Consider the following 17,188-nt stretch of genomic DNA (forward strand, 5'->3'; position numbering starts at 1 on the left):
TTAGATACTCTCTCTCTCCAAGAATAAAATATGAATGATAGCAGCTTTGAAAAATAAAGTACACTGTTCTGGTTGTAAATACAAAAAGTTGCGAGCTCGTCCAATTTCATATTTTTTATAACCCTAATACATACATTTAGAACGTCCAGTTTACGGGGGGGGGACGTACTTAAAAATTCTTTTAGAAGGGGGGAGGGAGGGGATATTTCATATTTATGAGTCCCCTACATTGAGAACTGATCACTGTTTCACTGATCAACAAAACGATTTCAATATGAAGTATAAGAGTGGTCTTCAAGATAAACTATGTCTTTTTATCTAGAAATGCATACCACTTACATCAATACAAGGAGTGTTTGTATTTTTAGGGGGGGGCTCTTTTTAGAAGAGGGATTCTTAATTTTTTTTGAGCTAAGACGAATCCAGTCCCTCCAGCTGATGTTCCTGCAAAACTAAACTAAAAACTAAAACTTTCCTAAGTGGAAACCTCTGAGCCTATGAAATTGTACTTCTTTCCGAAAGTCATAAATGTTTGAGCCCATAGTCTGTTGGTAAAATTTAAAGTTTTGAGGGTATACTAATAAATAGTTATGCTGTTACTTTGTTTTATTAATTGGATGTTCTTTTCATATCATTGTTCAACTTACAACATCAAGATTGCCAATTGCAATTATCATAATAATTTTATGCAAACTACAGTCTTTGAACATCTCTGTTCCCATGAACACACTGTATAAACGCCATATTTAGTATGCAAGTTTTGACGTGGGTAAAAAAAAAAATACAATTTTATGGTTATAAAAAGAAAAACTTTTTGTTAGATCGTTGTGGTGAGAACATATTCATGTATGTAAAAGAAGAATTGAAGAATATTTGCCTACCTTCTTTATAAATTCATTTTAAGAAAATGAAAAGTAAAATTATGATGTAGCCATATATTTATATATAATTATAAGTTCCCCCATAGTACTAACGATATTTTAGATGTTGAGGATAATCCTGGCAAGAGGATTAGAGTTGTAAGAAATATGACTAAAACAAGAGAAAGATTAGTTGTAGTTGCAACCTGAAGAGTGTTTATTCATTTTTAAACCTATATTATAATTATTCTTCATTCTTGAGGAGTGAAAATCTACAGACTGGGGACCCAAAACTTCAAGACGCAATGACAGAAAACGTGAGTTTTAGGGAATCAGGAAAATACAACTCAAAATCAAGTTCTGATATGTTTAAATACTATATTTAGCTATAATTTTTACTTTATATATCCTTCTTTACAAGAAATAACAAGCTCAACACACCGTCGAACAGATTGGCGGCTCTTGATGATGAAAGCCGTATCCATGGCGTATTACGCTGTCTTGAGGGTTGAAGTAGGACCACATGGAGGCAGGGCAGAAGTCAGTCATATTTAAGCTGTTTAAGCTTTGGTTGTATGGGAATGTTATGGATTTCTTGATGTTGTAAGCAGTCCAGAAAGAGACGCTGACAGTCTTAACAGCCTTCTTGGCACTGACACCGGCTTAGAGGAGATGTCACAGGCATTACCTTTTTTTGTTATTGCTCCGATATTTTTACACTTAAAGACATGTGATAAAAACAAAACTTCTTTATTTGTGTTTAAACTGTCACTTTGTTACGTAATGAAGCCCCGTAGGTAAAAACAACGGTGATAAACTCGTAATTTAAACCATCTGCAGTGTTGGTTCTCAATCTGTAAGTATCTCTACGTTGAATTAATGATCAACATCGTAGTCCTTTCTGTCTATTTGTGGCATTTTTGTTTATTGCCTTTCTGCAATAGCTGTTTGAAGTTAATCTATTCAAAAATCTAAGGTTTTTTTCGGCCAAACCATTCATGAAATTTTCAGAGTTACCGTGTCATTTTTCAGTGATTTTGTTAGTATACCAGGAGTTCATATTTCTTAAAAGCCCCTTGGTAATATGAGGGGCCTGTTACATGGTTTTGGAAGGAGAAAATGAACTCTTGCTATAAAAAGACGAACCTTGTACATTTAGAGTAGCATTAGTGTAGAAAATATATTATGATTATATTTAAATTCATATACAAAAATTTATTATACAATAAAAAAAACAAAAAAAAACATACCAAAGCTAGGCGAGAATGCTTACTTCCACACACACCAACCGTTCTTTCTACAAAAATCACATACCTATCTATAATGTACGAACTTTATTAGGAAATGGAGTTAAAAAAATGTGCACCAAATACTAACGTGTTTGGAATGGAGGGCCAAAAATTCAAAAAACTTGCTATATACTTTGTGCATGGCCCAATATTAAAAAGTGTGAAAAAGTGTTATTGATCAGATGTTTAACTTAAGTTCAGAAAGATGAATTTAAATTTCCCTAAAATCCTGGAACTTGAGAATAAGAATTTTCCAGACTCATCGTTAAAGAAAGGAAACAGATCTATTAAACTATTTTATTTTTTATTAATGTACTTATTGCATGCATTTTGAAAGACTGGATATTGATTCAAATAGAATATTTATAAATTAAAAAGATTCTATACAAAATTTAAAAAAATCATCTTTTGTTCTTGGACGAGGATGATCTTCGTCTTTTCTCAGACTTTTCTAAATTTTGCTTATCTCCTCGACTCCTTGACGGCTTTTTAGCCCCTTGTTCTATAGTTTTATTTACCTCCAGTCTCTCATTATTTGATGATGAAGGCTTTTCCTTTTTCGAGATGGAGGGATTTTTATAAGTATAGGGCGTGGTTATATTGCTGCTATTTAAAAGGATTGGATTACTGCTTGGTATATTGGCAGTACCCGAACATAAAGGATTAAAAAGCTCTGCCATAGTTCCGTCTCCATTGTGATCAAAATCGATTTGATGCTCTGTCATGATCTGAAGAGGTATGGATGAAGAATCCATGAAAGGATCAGTTTTGATGTAATCGTCCCTTCGGAGCGATTTGAGGAGTGCCTTCGACTTTCTCCAGTAGTGAAGACTTGTACAGAATAAGAGGAGGATGAGAGTAAGTGAAAAAGCGAGGACGACCCAGGATTTAATGCTTGGACTCCCTCCATACCTCTTTTTGTAGAAGGAGGAAATTCCTGCCATATTCATACACTCGAGACAATGACTGCAGGTAGTGTAGTCTAATTCCATGTCCCCTACGTTTTTGATATGGTGTGCATAGGAGGAGGTGGAGTCATGAGATAAATGGTCCGCGTTGACATCCCCTTTTGGCAAATGCGAAATGGGATATTTTTCTTCCGTCAGGGAAGGCGAACGAGAGTGGGGCCGCTCCACACAAGAACATGTCCTTACATCCCAGTACCTGTTTGGTCCAAAACAAGTGTTCACATTGTGAGATTGCTCACATTTACATGAACACGTATCATTGGAATAGTGCGAGGGATATCTACAGGTAGTTGGACTGAGTGTGAGACAACTACAACCACACTCCTCATGTTCCTCCAGGATCAATTCCTTTACTTTATCTATCTTCTTATCAGAGCCTATGACTTGAGTTCGAAGATGCATTCGAATCTTTTTCATGTTCTTTCGAAGAGGAACACAGATTAGATCCTTGCTACTTCCGTCACATCTTCCCTTACACCTATTCACGTGGATAAGATTCGGCTCTTTATATCCAAGAAAAGAGACGAACATTTCGGATTTGATCCCTGGGAAAGAAACCTTAACTGCAGTTTCTTCTAGGCCACATGGATGAATTCTCTCAATTTTCTTGACAATCTCTTCTTTAACGGAATACTTTCCCTTGATACGACGATGACGGACTCGATGCTGATAGGAGAGTTGAGTCATGGCGTTTAAATTATGGGATAAACCATAGGATTTGGTGGATTTGATGTCACTCCCAAATCGTAAATCTGTCCAAAGGCTCTGTTTTTCATCTCGGAGGTTTTGGTTGTACCCAAATAGAGAACTCGTAGGTAGTAGAAACAGTAGTAGTATGGCACCAATAAGACGAACATAACTCATTTTGTACTCAAAACATTCTTGAGACCTGTAAAATTGAAAAATACAAATATTTTTATGATTGTTTTATTGACATATGTACATATACAAATATCATTAAATAAAAGCTTAATTCTAATACGTCAGTAAATCATGAGTTGAAGGGAATATTTGGAAATTTATGAGCAAAATAACCCCCACTTTTTTTGTGCTTATTTATCAAAATAACTGTTCATTTAACTATTACATGTCTTTTTTTTTTTTTTTTTTTTTTTTTGAAATGTTGAACTCTTAGAGGATTATAATATACTGCTTGTTGAGCGAACCTAAATGGAGGATAAAAGTCAATCTTAAAATAACATAGTATATATTATTTATTATAAAAATGGCAATATTGTTGTTTAATGATAGAAAAAAAAATCTCTTCCTTTCCGTTTTTGATGTATTTTTTGATAAATATGTTATGTACTTTTTTTAAAATAATTTGATTGCGTTATAAATTGTGTTGATGCAGTTTTTGTTTTGAATTGGCGACCAATTGAGTGAATTTGAGGCAAAACGGCGTCTTGTTCTGACTTGCTTGGCGTACAAAAAACATCACTGCCATAGTTGGGGCCAATATGAGGGCCGTCTTCAATATCGGACATGCCAAGAGCCAATTCCAACGAAAGTTGTTCGTGGAAGAAGCACTTCGAAGCAAATGGTCACCTGTTTCTTCAGCAAAACTGGTCATGTGAAGACTGTTCCACTTGAACATCATAGCACGGTCAATTTTGAGTAGTACATCACAATTTGTTTGCCTGAAGTCTTCGGAGAAATTCGAAAATTGAACAAGAGAAAACGAATCAATGATCACCATGACAATGCGAGCTCTCACACATCAGCTCAAACCAGTGCCTTTTTAAACATACAATACGTCGAATTGATGGGTCATCCGCCGTACAGCCTTCACGTGGCACCCAATGACTTCTTTTTTTCGCAAACATCAAGAAAAAAATGGGTGGACAACGATTTTTGTCGCCAGAAGATGCTGTTGAAGCGTTTAAAAACCATGTTTTGGAGGTGTCTCAATCGGAGTGGAAAAAGAGCTTCGACAATTGGTTTGAACGCATGCAAAAGTGTATAAATCATGCTGGAGAACACTTCGAAAGACAATAAAACCATTTTTGATCATAAATATTCGTATTTTCATTATCAGGCCTGAAATATATAGGTATAGCAGCCTACGTATATAATTGAAGAACTTATCAATAGTTCATAATAATGTACATCAAATTTCCAAGGCCATAACTGCTTTATAAAGAAGATTACCTTTACGTGTTAGCATGACCATTTTGAACTGCTACGAGCTAGATCCATTCAATACTAAATTGACGAAATTCCTATCTGAAAATCCGGCGTATGAGGAATTGCAAGATATAGGAATTGTTGAAGATTCAATTTATAGTAACACTCCTATTGTAAATTACGATGTAGTGAGAATCGTCAGCATGTTGAGAGCCATCAATACCAAATTGTGATCAAGGTTAACAATAAAAAAAAGTATTTATAATGTGTATTTACACTAACCCAATATTACTTTTGCACTACTTTAGGATTAGCAAAGGTTCCCAAACTCCAAGAAATGGTGAAAAATAACTGCCTAAATGGTCTCAACAACAAGAGGATTAATTTTAGACGTAGCTGTATAATTAGTCATTGCTTTTTATTTCTACAATATTATGTTAAAAACCTAAATAAAGACTGAAAAACTGTCTGCATAAGGAGTCTTATCTTCGGATGTAACTACATATATAATAATATATGGCTCTAAATCTCTAGAATTTCATACTACAAAACTACATAACATCAAAAATAGCTGACTGTATTGTCACAACAGAGAATCATAGTTTCATATTTAAGATAAGTCATTATGAATTAAAATCTGAATAGACTAATAAACTTTTCTGTTTTATTTTTTTTATATGAACATACAAGAAATGGAAGTAGGATTCTACAAGTTGTTCCAATTTAGATTATTAGAGAGATTGACATAATTCGAGTAATATTTTTCTACTAAAATATTTATTGTTCTTTCTTATATATTTATCATTTACTAATAATTTGGTTACATATTTTGTTTAACTTCGTCTATTTATCATTTACTGTCGTTATTAATATTTTTTTGTCTATCTACCTATTTTATTAATTTTGTATATTTAACTTAAATTTGTGATAATAATTTATATAATCAGTACTTGATTAATTCTTCTGTCATAAAATTGGAACTACAAATATATTTCTAAATACTATATTTGGTTGTTTTATTAAAAATATTTAGTAATGGATTGGGAATTTAGTTCCTGATTAATTTGATAGGGAATAACGTACTTTGTACCCAAATTAAAAATATTAAACTTATTTATCAAATAATTTTATTAATACCCTCAAAAATGACTATCACGACATTCTTTTCGTCGATTGTACCATATGACAAACATCCAATCTCTAATTACTAATAAACTTTGATATTTTAGTAAATATACCAAAATATTTTGTCGACCAACACATCTTAAATAACCTTAAAAATATTTTTTTAAGGTGACCTTTTTTAATATTATTATGAAGTTGTATGTCTTCACTTTACGACAAACTATGACTTTTACGATGTGATCTAAAACAAACAATGTAGTAGACCTCTAGAGAGAAGGTCCATTTTTTGTCAGTTTTAATGTAGGTAGAAGATATCATCACAGTTTCAGAAAAAGAAATAATTTAAATATTTGATAAGTTTGGAAATATATACCTACAAACTATATTTAATCAATTTTTAAATATTTAGATTTTTCAAGACGAAAAATACAATTAACCATGTCGATGTTAAGAATTTGTTTCCATGATGATTAAAAAAAACCTACAAAGCCAGAAATTTGAACTTAAAAAGGTCTTTTTTGTCTCTCTAGGTAAAATTCATCAAGACAACACCATTTCAATGCAAGGGTAAAAAAGAAATTAAAATTTTATTGACTAGTGTAATTATTTAACTTTTAATAAATTTAATCTGTCAACAGTTGAAAACTGTCCCTTCAGTCAGCGATGGTTGCTAATATTAAAAAAAAAAAAAAAAAAAAATTCGGGTTTAAATTAAGGTAGTTAGACTAAATATTTTTTTTGAAGAATATGTCAATGGAAATAGGAACCCATGATGGGTTCCTATATATATATTCAATATATATTTTGAGAATGTTTAAATTCTCAAAAATTAATTTTTATGAATTAATACGTTATGAAATATTCATTGATAAAAAACTACTTTTGACCGATCAATCTTTTAAAATAAAACATAATTACAAAGCTTTCTTTATTAATAATTAAAAGAACCAACTAAAATAATAATAAATGAATGTTTTCCAACTTATTTGTTGAATAGAAAGCCGGGACTTTCATTGTATTTTGCTTAAATACATATATTTATAAATCTTTATAATTCATTTAAAGATTTAAACCTTTCAGATATATTTTTTCAATAAAATAAATATATCATCAAATATTCATACGTAGAAAATAAAAAGACAAAGACTATTGGAAATAGTTTGAAAAATTAATATCCTTAAATACATAATAAATAAAGCCTTTTTACGTGACGTCATCATTCTAAAAGTCGGCCATGTTGGAGAAAGCATAAATAACTTAATATTATAAGAGGAAGAAAACTTTGCTTATATATAAGCGAATGCAGGAAAATATCCTTAGACTGCAAGTCCATACTTATACATAATATAGGATTAGGGTATTTCTTGAGTTCAGTATTTAATAGCTCTAAAGTCCAAGTAGAGTTGGGCTTCTTAAATATCGAGTCCCAGTCAAGACGTGAGTATTAGTGTTCCTCATGACGTAATCAACTTGTTCTTCCATCACAGAATTTGGCTGATTAATTCAGTTGACCTTAGACAAGAGCGAGAAACCTGAGTAGTGTTTTATTTTTATTTTCCAAAGCTGTTATCAAAATTCTTATATTTTGAAAGTGAAAACATCTAATTATGAAAGAATCACTAGTTTGTGTACTTATGAATGTCAGAGTGATTAATAGGGATGATTTCTGGGGGAAACCGAGAAGGATTGAGGAACAAAATTAGACTAATCCCTGTTTATATCATTGCTAGATATAGATTGGAGGTTTTTCCTTATTTCCTTCGGTATATGTAAAGGTTACTTGCAGCTATTCTAATAAAAACATGCCATCTAAGCTGCTTTCCTATAAAACATTGTTCAAATTGTCAGGATTACCATATTGATTTTCAGATTTTAGATCCTATTTTATACAACTCTAATGATAAAAGCTTCACAAAAAAAAAAAAAAAAAAAACATTTTCCAATCTGCCAAAACCACACAATCTAAAACAAATTTTCATGATTTACAATTACCTTTAGAGGGTAGACGTAGACATTTTCCTTTAGCTCCTCACAAACAATTAATCATAATTGAATTACAAACAGCATCATCAATCGCAAACACTTCATTTAAAAATTGATTATTTTTCACTATTTACTTATATATACTCGATCAAAAGTATTAGTGTAAGTTAGATTTTATTTTTTTCGCGTAAATATACAAAAGTAAACATAACTGGGAAAGAATCGATTTTGAAGAGAAATACATTTCTTTTTATGTCGACAAAATGTGTGAATAATTTAATTAATTGATATGAGTTGGATACGGTCTAGGCTCAAGCCCGAAAGCCCGACAGTTTTTTTTTTTATGTGATATTTTCTGCACAACTAATTGATGACGTCATCATAGATTTGACACCTTCTTGATGGAATTCTATGGAAATTGCTGGAGAAAGTGACCAAAATTAGTCTGAAGCAGTTAGCCAACTCTTCCAAACTATGCAATTATATTATTGAAATAATTCCTAAGAATTGTTTACAGTTTTTAAATAAGAGCTAATTTAAATTCAACCAATCAACGTTCATAATACTGATTAGAGGAAAGTAAGTTAAAGCGTCCAGAAGCCAGATGTATTAGAGTGTTCTCTATATTTTTTAAAGTTGACCAAATTCAAAATTGTCATGAATCATGAGATATGTTTAGGCGTTGCTAATGCCCTCCTAAATTTTTTTTTCAGTGCCATTAAAAACGGTACCCTCCATCTGGTCACAGTTCCAGCGTTCCGGAAGTACTTCAAAATGAGGTCAAATTAAGAAAAGGAAAAAAACCTTATTATAATTAAGGCATAAGAAAAGAAAAACTTATTTTATAATTTTTTTGAACTTGTTCGTAATTTTCTCATGTAACTATTGACAACATACAAATATAAATAAATAATTGGGGATCTTTTATTTATTTAGTTATTGATATAATTAAATTTTTCATGAAGATGATAAAAAAGGCAATAAATATACATAATTTTAAAATCTTTGAATAATTAGTAAATTAATTCATCAAATGAGAAAAAAAATAAAAAAATAGTAGGTCATTACCAACACCTAAACTCATCTCATAACCCATGATAATTTTGAATTTGATCAACTTTAAGAAATAGCCAACACTCTAAGTTGTTTGAAATAAGCACTGATCTGATGCATTTTTCTTTTAGCTGTTTTTAATAGAGCATTTTCACTGACGTCATCAATTGCATCATAACTAAAGGAGTTGCCATTTTGAGAGCTCAAAGTTGATATTTTTACTACATTGATTGAAAAAACTCTGTGAAAGAAAGACTTACTCCTGCTCTAAATAATGCTTGATGCCAATGATAAATACTGATATTTGAATATAATCGAAGTAATATGTACTGAAAATCCTTTTTTGTTTGGATTGATTAGGGCGGAAAAAAGTAAAATAATTATAGAAAAATATATTCTTTTTTTTATTAATATAGTAAATAGAATTATTTCTACAATATAGATATAATAACATATTTTGAATACATTTTAGGTTATATATATGTATATAATAAAACAAGGCAATTGAGTAATAAAAATTTTATAGGCAGTAATGTGTAAGCATTTGTTTCTTCCATTTTAACATCTAATAATTCACCCTAGAAAAATAACGTAACGTTGTCTCCCTTTTTTTTATAATATTCAAGACGACATTTAATATTTTTATGAAAACTCAAACTGAGTAAACTAAAAGTTATACATCTTTTTTTAAAGAGATACCAACCAAAAACTAATTAATGGATATTATGTTTTCAATAAATAAAAACTGCATAAACTTTCATTTACATTTTTCTAATTTATTTGACGTAGTTTATGCATTATGCATGAATATATAACTATAAGTAAGTATTTTAAATATTCATTTATAAAAAATAATAAACTTTCACAGAGATAAAAAGTTTATACAAGTGTTATGTGAACGATATTGTATACTTATGTTAAATCAAGGAATACTCAATACATGAAACGCGCGTACTTATTTTCCCGGCTCCTTTGTTTGATCAACTTAAGGCAAGTATATCCTATAGCGAAAGAAAGACCAAATGATCACTATTTTTTCAAGGTAATAGTTAAAGCAATTATTTTTTCCTCCTTCAGAGGCGTTCAATATATAGGTATACATAAAATGAGAGTTGTAGAATATATGAACTGTCAGTATGCTAAAAAAGAAACCTAAAATAAACATGTTTTGGAGTAGAGAAGCTGATCTGTGATGCCGTTTTGTTAGATTAGTTGTGAGTAGCTATTAAAGGAAGGAAATAACCACGAATCTCACTTTGTATAAATAAATAGATATTACTCGGATTTTGATCCTCCATTCTACTCTGAGTCCAACAAGGACTACTATTTATTACTCCCCAACAATTCCACGATGTTACTTTCCGTATTTTATGAGCAAGACAGACAGGAATGACACCGATGTCGATCTACTATCCTACTCTGAGTCCAACAAGGACTTGCACATATCACTCCACAAACCACGAAACTAATCATATTCTATGACGTCACTATTGCTAGAATTTTGAATGTGATGTATCGCATAACTGCTGGGCTAGAAAGACAGATTTTGACATAACATGAAACCACTCATACACTATAACGTCAATATTAAAAAGTGCGCTGGAAGTCAAACATCAGTCGTATACGGGTTATGGTATGACCTTGTATTTCTATTAGCCTTGGTTCTCTCTTCAAAAGTTTATGAATAATGGTGTCAGGAAAAAAATGGCAAGGGAAAAAATAGCAACGGAAAAAATGTCTAGGAAAAAATGGCAGCGGAAAAAATGGCTAGATAAAAAAAAGAAAAAATGTCTAAATGGAAAAAATGGCAAGATTTTTGAAACTGATATAATATCTATCACCAATATAATATATAATAAGAGAAAAGAACAGTAAACAAATACGACAGCGGTTCCAATGGAAGGAGTACTAATCACTTAATTCTCCGTTATGAATTACAATATCATTAGACATGATGGACTATTCATATTGGACAATATTCTTGGATTGACTGACAAGCATTTACAAAATACTATTATATCTTGTCATTTTTTCCATTTAGACATTTTTCCTTTTTTTTATCTTGCCATTTTTTCCTTGCCATTTTTTCCTAAAATCATGAATAATGATTACAATTATGGAAAATAAAAGGATCAATCCTAAAATCATGAATAATGATTACAATTATGGAAAATAAAAAGATTAAAAAGTATCGCGCTCGTCCAAGGTCAACTGAATTAACTAGGTAATGTATAGGAAGGGATGAGTAAGCTGAATACGTCATGTGGAGAAATAAAAGAAAATGATGAAATGTCTTCGCCATAAAACTTTTAACATAAAATCTGGATTGTCATTAAACTTAAAAGAAATTTCAAAAGAAGTTCTGAAGGCATCATTGAAAGACAATATATATTTTTTTCGATTGCAAGCACTTATAGTCCAAGTTATTTTGATTTTAAGAATAAATCCCGCTAAAATCAGTGTAAAATAAGGCTATAATCCCATTTTTAGCGGTAAACACACACATAAAAAAAAATCGCGTTACGTTCAGAAGCCTTTTAATGTAAGTAATTATATTAGGATACTGATAATTTTTTGGGACTGAAACCTGCCAAAATATGAGGTTCAGCAACACAATTTTTTGCAAGAAACAAATCTTAAATAAGCTTTAAAAAAATCGCTCCTTTTTTCACATTATATCAGCTTTAATTTTTAACATTTTTATCAAAATGAAAAATTTATTATAATTCTAGAGAATGGTACCATTGTTCGTCATTTGGTTTTACTTAAAGGCATTTTCTCCGATTAAAAAAAATATAAAGAAATTATTTTTTAATCTGGAAATATGTACCTACAAAATATATACAATGTTTTGTCTTTTATTTAGATCCTTCAAGGCGAAAAATAACACTAAATCATGTACATGTTGTAAAAAGAATTATCTTTAAAAAACACTCTGCAGGCCACAACAACAGGAATTTCTGCTTATAAAGAACTTTTTTATGTCTATTAAACTAAAACCGTCAGGGGCACCTCGGTTCTAATAAATTGTAACCTCGAACATTTTCTTTCTTGAAGATTTTGCTACATGACATATTTGCCGCCTTTTTATGTTGTCAATAAATTAATTACTTTTCCAATAGATGGCTTTAATAATGTGTATTCCGCATTGTAAAAGTGTGATCGGTTTACAATGGATGTTGTTAACAATGAGCAGATTTTACTCTATAAAATACTTATTTGACAGTTTTGTGATGGCTTAACTTTGTATTGTTTTGAGTGGGCGTCAAAGATGGACCCCCTCAAAGAGAAAATACTCCTTATTTTAGAGGTTTTCATTCGGTAAAAGCGAAAATACACGCCAGGTGGCTGAAAACGTGAGAAATGCTTATTGTAGGGAGTGTTATTCTATCAAAATAATGATATCCACTTGTAGCCCAACTTTTCTTATGAATTTATGTCTTAAAAACATCAGTGAACGTAAAGGTTATTTTTTCTTAAATATCTTTTGGGGTATACTTACCATCGCGGACTTTTGATAAAATATTAAGAATTGTTAGTCTCAGCTGAGTCAGATTATCTCTAGTGTCGGATGAAACAGGATTATTAACCGGTTAATCCCGTTTTAAAATATAATATAGCAGTAAGAGTTAGAGAAATCTATATGGATGTATAACTACAAAAAAAAGTGAGGGTCCATGACCCCTAACTTCACTTGTTGCCCTAGACTCCATCGTAGAAAGTACTTTATGGCTTATGAAATATAATCATCGACTGTATAGATACATTAATTTATACCTAAAAATACTCAAATAAAATTTGAATAAACGAGTTGAGATGTATTGTTTTCAAATCCAGATAAAGTTCTTTCAGTTTATGTACTAACTTCTGGTGTAAAACATATGTGGATGTAGCTAATCGGAAGAAAATACAGTGGTTCTGATCTTTCAAGTATCCGAAATTGGACACCCAGTACACATATTAAAATAAAAAATTAGAAGAAGTTGACCTTTTTTGTGACCTTTGACCTTTTATATGACCTAAAAACTGTACTTTAGTCACTTGAAATATTATAAAACTATTGCATGAAGCATACAAAGGCTTTAATGATCACAACATTCGCAAGTTTCTTTTTATTACTTTGAAAATATATTAAAAAAATACGCATTCATAAGTGATAAAGTAATTTTGTGCGTAGGGTTTTTTTTGTCGGATTTTTTTTTACAGAGTGCTTAAAAGATCATTCTGCATCCGAGAAGTTGGACTAAAATTTAATTTGATTTTAACATCCCCCCCCCCTATTTATAGTTCCGATACTACTCCAATAACGAGCAAAATTTGCGTATGATTGTTGCCGTTTGTTCAAATCGGATAATTGAAACCAGATTTATTCAGGAAAGACAAACATTTTTAAGACATTTTCAAAATCGTAAAATATTAATTATCTAACAACATAATCATCTCCAACTATAAAATAAGATATGTTGTAAATTAAATTATGCACATTTTCTTGAATTAAATAACCATACATTCAAAATCTTTTAATCAAAATAAATCTAAAGAGAAACAAAAAGTAAAGCATTAAAAAAACACAAAAATAAAACTGCCCACATTATAATAAAAATATTGATTCTCAAAAAAAAAAATTATCTCACTCTTCATAAGTATTTTTTTTCCAAAATATCGAAGAAAATTTGACAAAAATTATTGGTTTTCTTTCAGAATAATCTGCTAGATTTTGTAATGTACCGGGTGGCTCCAAATTATGGTACCATAAAAAAATACTCACAGACAATGTTTTGTATGATAATATATATTAATACTTTGTTACAGATTTAGTAATGTCGTACAATTGACCAATATATCATTTAATGTGCTAGCTCTTATTTTGAACAGCTTGGCGTAGACTGACTTGCAGGTAGTACACACAATGAATTGCTCAAGGACTCCACAGTACCCATCAAAAAGTCCTTGCAGAGTCTAAAAACTGCATTGTCCTTCCCTCGGATATGCATTTCATTGTAAAATGAAATGGTATAGGATCAGGTACTGAGGGAGGCAGAAAGGTTTTGGCCCAAAACTTTCAAAATTGTATTAGGACGTTTATTTATTCGGAATAAATCTGGTTTCAATTATCCGATTTAAAAACAACAACAACATCTCCTGATATAATGTCATCAATTTCAGCTCTCTAGCAGCAGCGTTTGTGGAATAATTGGCGTTCAAAAAAAAAATTGCAAGCTTGGAATTATTTAAATTAATTGAAAATGCACAAAATTGTCGTTGCACAATTCTTGCTCTTTATTTGCGGTATCAACAGGAAATATACCTACTATCAATACACGTAACACTCACTTAGTGCACTATTCCATCAATTTTGTAATTGTAAATATAAATTAAAATGCTCACAATACCTGTATGAATATAAGACGTCAAGAAAAAAATACACACTTTTTCCGAAATGTTCATGGCAACATAAGTTTGGGGGTTAAAAGAGATTTAATTTCTTAATCCTACAGTAAAAACAATAAATTTATTTTACTAAAGAAATATCTATTAAATACTATTACTTTATGCAAATTTTGAGAGTCAAATTAGTACCCATCCGTTTTGATGAGGTTATGTATTTATTTAAAATAATAGCTAAAAATATTTCATATTTTTGTAACTACGTTGTATGCCTCAGTTCTTATATTAAAAAAAAAAGAAGAGGAATCTAATAAATCAAAAAAGTTAATTAAATTAACTAAACCTCAATTTAAAATTCGTAAATATACGAATAAATCTTAAACAAGGCATTATCAAGATAAATAAATAATTGAATAAGATATGATTTAATGTTTACTCAAATGTATTTTAAATAAATCGTAGATTTAAAGGAATGAGAAATATTTTTATTTATCTCAGGGTGTTCAATATCCCAGTTCAATGACGGAGGGTTAATTCATTGACGTTAAACTATGTGAAGTCTAATTTTGATCTAGACTATATACTTATTTTCTAACTCTATTTGGTCTCCTCTATTTAATGAATGATAGTATAATAATTGTGCGATATCCTCAACTGTGTTGTCAAAAGTATTATCATGCCTAACATGTAAATATTCACATTCAGTAACTGTGTTTTCCATTGGAAATTGACTTCAATCAGTCAATTTCGTTTTAAATAAACCCTTCCTAGAAAGGTATTTTATGATAAAACGATAGTACAGAAAGAATAGATATTGGAAATCTTTTCTACACATTTTCTATAAATTATTCAATAGATGTACATATATACATATGTTCTTTGCATATAGATGAATAATAGGCAAATCCATTAGAATTGGAAAGATTATGACCTAAAACGCGTGTAAGGTTTATTGTAGTTGGAAATCTCAACAGTTTTTTTTCCCAAAGATGCTCTAATTATAATTTTTGATGAGTTAACATCTAAGTACAAAGTTTGTATGATTATGAATGGCGGAGAGTAAACCCAAGGATTTGTTAGGGAGTGAATAGTGGAAGTTCTTGTTGGAAGGCAGTTGCCACACCTCCTCACCTTCTTTATTAGAGCAGCCAGGAAAAATGAGATGTCAGTCTCAATTATTTCAGGACTTAAAATGAATGTGGAAAAAATTGAGTGGGAGAGCAAAGGCCTTCCCCTCTACAATGGGCAAAAGTTAAACTCCCAGTCTTAAAAGAAGTGTGCAACTTATAGCTTATGTAAAAGAATTGATTGAATATATTACTAAATTAATTGTACAAGTATTTTATGTGGCTACAGCCATCCTTAATATGGCTGAAAAAGTGTTAAGGGAAGGGGACACATGGTTGAGGTAGTTGTTTGATCATGGCTACGTTAATGCCCTAAAGAGGCCTCACAAACAATTAGGCGGAGGACTTGTTCTTTTGTCTAATATTCTACCAAAAATGCACATGAAGATTTTTTCAAACATTGTGGCTGAATCACATTTATAATGGAGGAATGGTATTACTGTGTCTACTGTTTATAAATTTTTATTATTCGGTTCAGATCTATCAAATGATGAAATTATTAATTTCTCTAGTGAATGGGGCACTGCTCATAGAATAATACGGACTAAAATACCTTCGTTTGACTCTAACGGTACTGCATATATTATTCGTAAACACTCTAACAAGAAACCTTTCTTTAAGAGTTTGGGTGATCCATTAGAGTTGGAAAATATTGCAATTCGGAATAACTTTATAAAACTCCATGATCTAAAAAGTAAATCTGCCTTCTATACTGGAAGATTTATCTTCCCCTGCGACGATTGTCGAACTAACACCTTCCTCTGTTTCCGTGTTGAGTACAAATTTGACTTTAGAATTACTGAATCCCTGGATGCAAAACGAACCTCCAGGAGGTATAGTAAAGCTTGGACCTTCCTCATTCCTGGAATAAAATAATTATGGGCTCTTTGAGGGGTATTAATGATGGGAGAAAGTTTACATCCCAGTTTCTGGTATCTACTGGGATGTAAATTCTTACTACAGAGCAAAAATGTGGTCGAATATATAATAATGTTATACATGCCTTTTTTAACTGTCTGCGTTGACTGTAGTTCGGGATTATATTTTACTTGACCATTACTACATAAGAGACTTTGAACCAAATTTTGCAAATGCTCTTTTTTTGTTTGTTATTCCTATTCAGCAGTTGCGTTGGCCGAAAGAAGAAAAAGCCATCAGTGCTGCTTTCAGTAACTGTAAAGCTTTCATAGCTCAACGTATTACGGAGGATAAAGTGATTGAGAGGATGGATCTGAGAGCTATTTTAATTTATGCTGCTGCTAAATATG

The 17,188-nt window shown here is 30.9% G+C and overlaps 1 protein-coding gene across 1 annotated transcript; it reads right to left on the reverse strand.

Annotated features, from left to right (window-relative positions):
- Positions 1–2,425: 2,425 nt before the first annotated feature.
- On the reverse strand, positions 2,426–8,496 carry LOC121121036 (uncharacterized). Its single transcript, XM_040715898.2, has 2 exons — positions 8,362–8,496; positions 2,426–4,006 (listed from the first exon to the last, which is right to left on the reverse strand). Exon 2 carries the CDS (start codon positions 3,979–3,981, stop codon positions 2,551–2,553), a length of 1,431 nt encoding a protein of 476 aa, XP_040571832.1. The 5' UTR covers positions 3,982–4,006; positions 8,362–8,496; the 3' UTR covers positions 2,426–2,550.
- Between the last annotated feature and the right edge of the window lie 8,692 nt (positions 8,497–17,188).

This window comes from Lepeophtheirus salmonis, chromosome 6 (assembly GCF_016086655.4).
Source record: "Lepeophtheirus salmonis chromosome 6, UVic_Lsal_1.4, whole genome shotgun sequence".
Lineage (NCBI taxonomy): Eukaryota > Metazoa > Arthropoda > Copepoda > Siphonostomatoida > Caligidae > Lepeophtheirus > Lepeophtheirus salmonis.